Here is a 7,500-nt window from a genome sequence, read left to right on the forward strand (position 1 = left end):
TCACAAAACGCTCGCCCTAATCCAGCGAGACTATTATTGGCCGGGGATGGGTAACGACGTGGCGAATATTCTTAAGGGATGCGTAGGGTGCGCCAAAAGGAAACCGCCACCATTGGCAGCTAATCCACCGCTGCAATCCATTCAGGTTTCGCGTATAAACGAATTGGTAGCGTTGGACATCTTGGGGCCCTTTCCGGCTACACCAAGGGGAAATAGGTTCCTGCTGGTTGGCGTGGAATACTTCACCCGATGGCCTATGGCATGGCCGCTCGCCAACCAGTCGGCTGCGGCGGTGGCGGACGCCTTTGTCCAGGGTTATGTTTTGGACAAGGGCGCCCCCGAACGCTTGCTGACGGATCAAGGAAAGAATTTTTCGAGCGTTTTGTTGCGCGAGGTGTGCGACCTGTTGGGTACAAAGAAAGTGCGTACTTCCCCCTACCACCCGCAGACTGACGGGATGGTTGAGCGTCTGAACAGGACGATTACGTCTATGTTGTGCCAACAGGTCTGCGACGATCAGGTTGATTGGGACTTACAGGTGCCGGGGGTACTCGCGGCCTATCGAATGGCCCCTCATGCGGCGACGGGGTTTTCCCCATTTTTTCTTATGTATGGGCGGGAGGCCGATCCGGCCATGGACGTCCAACTGGGGATTTCCCAGCCACGTGCAAAATCTAAATTGGCAGACCACATCAAATTTAATATCGCCAAATTGACTGAAGCGCGGGAGGCGGCAAGGTTGAATTCGCGGTCGCGGCAAATTGCGAACGAGAAATTGCATGAGCGGAGGGTGCATACGCATGATTGGAAACCAGGCGATAAGGCCTGGCTGCATTGTCCACATGCACCGTTGGCTACGTCCCCCAAGTTGTTGAGACCTTGGAGGGGACCGGTGGAAATTGTGCGGGTTGCACGACCCCAGAGTATACAGATTAAATGGGGGAAACGCCGTTGGTACGTGCACCCCTCCCGACTGAAGCCCTATGCGGCACCGTGTGACCCCGTTCTGTGCCGTGACGACCGGGCGTGTGATGTGACCGTCGACTCGGGGAGGGAGGTGTCGCAGGCTGATCCTCACGTGTCTCCACCTGACCCACCCCCAGGTGCCTCGGGCTTGACGGCTGCTGACCGTCGAGAGCCTGAACCCCGGGGCACGCACGGGTCCTCGATGCCTGGCCGATGTCTTCCTGAACCGCCGGCACCACCGGACGTTCAACCGCGTCTGGTGCCGTACGACGGACCGGCAAGGCGGACTCGGGCTAGGTCTCAACAATTTTCATGAAGACGTTTTTTTCTCTACACCGAGCTCGCCCGGTGTTCCCCTCTGCCGGGGTAATGTCCCGTTGTAGGGACGCTCGGAAGAAGAAGGGGACACTGCACGAGTCGAAAGAAAAAAAAAAACAATTTTCCATTTATTTTCCTTTTTGCATACACATTGCTATTGTCACTCGCCGGTTTGTATATATTGTTCTATTGTCGCGGTGGCATTGGTTGAGGGTTGCGGATGGTAGTGTTCGCGTCGTGTTGTGTTGTTAAGTTAGTTGTTGTTCTTGTTGTTGTGTTGTGTTACGGGGCACACAGGGGGGTTTGTATATTTTTATAGCAGCCGGGTCGGCTGCGAGCTATGTGGTAGGGGGTGATGTAGTGGTGGTATTGACGTGCGCCGACTGTGACAGTGATGGATCACGGGGCGGCGCGGGGTGCGGGGTTGGGCACGCGTTGTGGGCGTGGTGTGGACGCGCGCGCCGGGAGTGACAGATGACGGGGCGGCGCGGCGTGGGTGGTGAGGCACGATGAGATGTGGGAAAAGAGGATCGTAGCCAGCGCCCAGCGATTGGTCGAATAAGTGGGTGCTCGCAGCGACGTCCGCAGGTGGGGTATAAAGGGGGACGCGCGAGAGCACTCGGGAAGAGTTACCCAGTTGAAGACCCGAAGACGGAGCTGAAGACCTAGTGCCCCGAGACCCCTAGTCCCGCCGTCCTTGGGGGGACCGGGGCCCTGTGTGGCTCGGAGGCGAGGCTGTGGGACCCGGGGTCCGACGCCCCCGTGGGTCGGGCTGGGGACCCACAGTCGAGACGGATACCCCGGGCAGGGAGTGTCCCGAGTAGCTCAGTGGCGTTAGTCGCCGAGTAGCTAAGTGGGTGTTTGTCACCCTAGATACTAAGTGGATGTTGGTCACCCGAGATACAAAGTAGGTGTTAGTCACCTGTGAACGAGTTTGATAAAATAAAGAGTGTGTTACCCGTGAAGTCGTCTCCCGCCGAGTTACTACATTACACACACACACACCACACACCCCACTCACACACACACCATACACACACACACACACCACACACACACCCCACTCACACACACACACCACACACACACCCCACTCACACACACCCCACACACACCACACACACCACACACACCACAACACACACACACACTACACACACCACACACACACACACACCACACACACACACCACACACACAACACACACTACACACACACACCACACACACAAACCACACACAAACCACACACACACACAACACACACACCACACACACACACAGACAACACACACACAAACCACACACACACACCACACACACTACACACACACCCCACTCACACACACCACACACACACCACACACACACACCACACACACCATACACCCACCACACACACCATACACACAACACACACACACCACACACACACACACCACACACACACACCACACAACAACAACAACAACAACCGCCATTCGCCACTAAGTGGCGGTGACGTCACCACGACGCTTGTGCCAGGCCATGTGCACCCTGAGGCCACGTGAAGTGTCGAACGCCCGCTGGCAGGAGGTCACGGGGCAGACCCAGCAGGTGCCACGGGTCGACTGACCAAGATGACCGAGATGACTGGCTGATGCACCACCTGTGCCCCCTACTGTGCCAACTTGCTGTGCCCTAGCCACCCGGCGCTCCGCTCGTTGTTGTGAGCGTCGCTCCTCCGCCCTCCGTTGTTGTTGGAGGGCGACTGCCTCCAACTGCCCAGTAGCGTCCTTCACGAGCCTCCTCCACTGAGGCCGATCTTGACACCGCTGGTACCAGTCATAGGCAAGTCCACTCAGCTCCACGTCCTCCTGTACCACATCACTCCATCTCTTCTCTAGCCCGTGCCGCGCCCGTTTAGCCCCCTGGATCCGGCCGAACAAAAGCTGTTTAGGCATGCGGTGGCTGGGCATGCGGGCTACATGACCCAGCCAACGCAGCCTTGCCTGCCGGAGGAGCTCACTGATGGGACTTTGCCCAGATCTTTCAAGGACTTGTGAGCTCCTCACACAATCCAGCCTGGTTAAACCCAGGATGGATCGTAGGCAGGCCAGCCTAAATGTTTCCAACCGGCGAAGATGCTCCACTAGGGGGGTCCACGTTTCGCAAGCGTAGAGAAGGGAGGGAATGACCGTGGCCGAGAAGACCTGAAGCTTCGTGCGGAGCGACAGACCAGGTAGCTTCCACACAGCGTTACGCAACCGATGAAAAGATATTGCCGCTCGACTGATTCGGAGTGAGACCTCTGCTGATAAACTGGAGCCGGTCATGAGCACACTGCCCAGGTATGGGAAACTCTCCACTCTCTCCACTACTGCCCCATCACCGATTGGGAGTTGTGGGGGTGGAGTGCCCGATGGTACAAAATACCCAGGCAGGTGCTTAGTTTTGGTGGGGCTGATGGTAAGGCCCCACCTCTTAGTGGCACACTCCAGTCTCAGCAGCAGCGTCTCCAACTCCTCTTCTGAATGAGCAGCTATTACCAAATCATCGGCATACATAACGTGGTTGACCAATAGGGAGCCATCCCTTGATCGCACCCGGGCGTCGATCAGCCTCCCATTATATCTGTACCAAATGGTAATTCCCCCGGTACAGCTATTGAAGGCTTCACGAACTACGCAGTCGAAATAGATGTTAAATAATGTGGGAGCCAGAGGACATCCCTGTCGCACCCCAAGGTGTACAGGGAAAGGCTCCGACTCCCGGCCACGTAGTTTTACCTGGGCCCGCTCACCATCATGAAGGTCCTTAATGATCGTGAGCAGAGGGTCAGGGACTCCGAAAGCACGAAGAACAACCCAGAGCCCAGTCCTACTGATGGTATCATAGGCCTTGACCAGGTCAATAAAGCAGAGATGTAGGTCTTTTTGGAATTCCCTACACCTCTGCTGTAGCAAACGGACAGAAAATATGGCATCTGTGCAGGACCGCCCTTTCCTGAAACCGCATTGGGGCTCCGCAAGCCTCTCCTCAGCATGCCTAGCAAGGCGATGTTGAATAATCCTTGCCAGGACCTTACCCGGCACACTGAGGAGTGAGATGCCCCTGTAGTTGTTACAGTCGGTACGGTCCCCCTTCTTAAAGAGGGGGACCACCAGGGCATCCTTCCAGTCCTGCGGAACCCGTCCAGTGGTCCAGACTGTTGTTATGATGTCATATAGGGCAGTCTGTGCACAAACGCCACCCTCCCTCAGCATTTCGCTTGGGAGATCATCTCTGCCCGGTGCCTTCCCTGGTCTCAGACTCCGGATCGCCCTCAGTACTTCCTCAACAGCTGGTACCTCAGCCAGCCACTCACAGGGGGTGACCTCTTCCAATATTTGAGGCACCGCAGCCTCAGCAGGGTTATCCCCACTTTGTGCCATGATGTTTTCCTGGCTGAGAGATTTTCCCTCCCCCAGGACCCCACAGAAATGCTCAGCAAATCTGCAAACCTGTTCCTGGGGGTCGGAGATTGGATCACCGTTTTTTCCTCTAATGATGGTAATAGGTGTGGCGCTACAGGTTACTTTTTTGATGGAGTTAAATAGTGATTTGTGATCGCGGGCTACTGAGGCAGACTCCATCTCCTCAGCAACCCGCGACCACCACCCATCCTTGCAGCGCCTCACGGCTCTCCGAACACACCACACACACCCCACACCACACACACACCACACACACCCCACTCACACACACACCACACACACACACACCACACACACCCCACTCACACACACACCACACCCACACACACCACACACACCGCACACCCACCACACACACAACACACACAAACCACACACACACACCACACACACACACACACACACCACACACACACCACACACACACCCCACTCACACACACACACCACACACACACCCCACTCACACACACCCCACACACACCACACACACCACACACCACACACACTCACACACACCACACACACACACCACACACACACACACACCACACACACACCACACACACCACACACCTCACACCACACACACACACACCACACACACCACACACACCACACACACACACACCACACACACCACACACCACACACCACACACACCACACACACACACCACACACACCACACACAAACACACCACACACACACACACACACCACACACACACACACACACACGCACCACACACGCACCACACACACCACACACACCACACACACACACACACACACGCACCACACACGCACCACACACACCACACACACCACACACACACACTCCCCACTCACACACACCCACCACACACACCACACACACACACCACAACACAACACACCACACACTCACACACACACACCCCACACACACACCACACACACACACACACACCACACACACACACACCACACACACCACACACACACCACACACACACCACACACAGACTCCACACACACACCACACACACACCACACACACCCACCACACACACCCACCACACACCACACACACACCACACACACAGACTCCACACACACACCACACACACACTCCACACACACACCACACACACCCACCACACACACCACACACACACACCACACACACCACACACACCACACACACACACCACACACACCACACACAACACACACCGCACACACACCACACACACCACACACCACACACACCACACACCACACACACCACACACACACCACACACACACACCACACACACCACACACACCACACACAACACACACCACACACACACACACCACACACACACACACACCCCACACACACACCACACACACTACACACACACCACACACACACTCCCCACTCACACACACCCACCACACACACACCACACACCACACACACCACACACACCACACACACCACACACACACCACACACACCACACACACACACCACACACACCACACACACCACACACACCACACACACCACACACACACACCACACACACACCACACACACCACACACACCACACACACACCACACACACCACACACACACCACACACACCACACACACACCACACACACCACACACACCACACACACCACACACACACACCACACACACCACACACACACCACACACACCACACACACCACACACACACACCACACACACACCACACACACCACACACACACCACACACACACCACACACCACACACACCACACACACACACCACACACACACACCACACCACACACACCACACACACCACACACACACCACACACACACACACCACACACACCACACACCACACACACACCACACACACACCACACCACGTGGGTGAGCGATTCCTCACCGATGACAGAGGGCAGCGTTCCACCCGGTGAGCCCACGGTGGAGAGGCAGGGTCCGTTGTTGCCGGCACTCGACACAAACACCACACCGTGCTTGCTCACCGCCTCCGTGATCACCTCGCACACTCGCCTGGTGAGGGGCGGTGAGGGGCGGTGAGGTGGTGAGGGGTGGTGAGGGTGAGGGTGGTGAGGAGCGGTGAGGGTGGGGAGGGTGGTGAGGGGCGGTGAGGTGGTGAGGGTGGTGAGGGTGGTGAGGGTGGTGAGGGGCGGTGAGGGTGGTGAGGTGGTGAGGGTGGTGAGGGTGGTGAGGTGGTGAGGGGCGGTGAGGGTGGTGAGGGTGGTGAGGGGTGGTGAGGGTGGTGAGGTGGTGAGGGGTGGTGAGGTGGTGAGGGGTGGTGAGGGTGGTGAGGGTGAGAAGCGGTGGGGGCGGTGAGGGTGGTGAGGGTGGTGAGGGGTGGTGAGGGTGGTGAGGTGGTGAGGGGCGGTGAGGGTGGTGAGGGTGGTGAGGGGTGGTGAGGGTGGTGAGGTGGTGAGGGGTGGTGAGGTGGTGAGGGGTGGTGAGGGTGGTGAGGGTGAGAAGCGGTGGGGGCGGTGAGGGTGGTGAGGGTGGTGAGGGGTGGTGAGGGTGGTGAGGTGGTGAGGGGTGGTGAGGGTGGTGAGGGGTGGTGAGGGGTGGTGAGGGTGGTGAGGTGGTGAGGGGTGGTGAGGGTGGTGAGGGGCAGTGAGGGTGGGGAGGGTGGTGAGGGGCGGTGAGGGGCGGTGAGGGTGGTGAGGGTGGTGAGGGGAGGTGAGGTGGTGAGGGTGGTGAGGGTGGTGAGGGTGGTGAGGGGCGGTGAGGTGGTG

General features: G+C 57.5%; 1 protein-coding gene across 1 annotated transcript in view; it reads right to left on the minus strand.

The window, feature by feature from the left end:
* Positions 1–6,130: 6,130 nt before the first annotated feature.
* LOC144739694 (uncharacterized) overlaps positions 6,131–7,500 on the minus strand; it is a gene marked incomplete at its 3' end in the record, with an annotated part of 12,773 nt that continues 11,403 nt past the window's right edge. Inside the window, exon 4 of the mRNA XM_078622615.1 lies at positions 6,131–6,787. Within this exon, the coding sequence (XP_078478741.1) occupies positions 6,131–6,787 (657 nt within the window). The remainder of the gene's footprint in view (positions 6,788–7,500) is intronic.

The sequence above is a fragment of the Lampetra planeri genome, unplaced genomic scaffold (assembly GCF_965212315.1).
Source record: "Lampetra planeri unplaced genomic scaffold, kcLamPlan1.2.h2 scaffold_1658, whole genome shotgun sequence".
Taxonomy (NCBI): domain Eukaryota; kingdom Metazoa; phylum Chordata; class Hyperoartia; order Petromyzontiformes; family Petromyzontidae; genus Lampetra; species Lampetra planeri.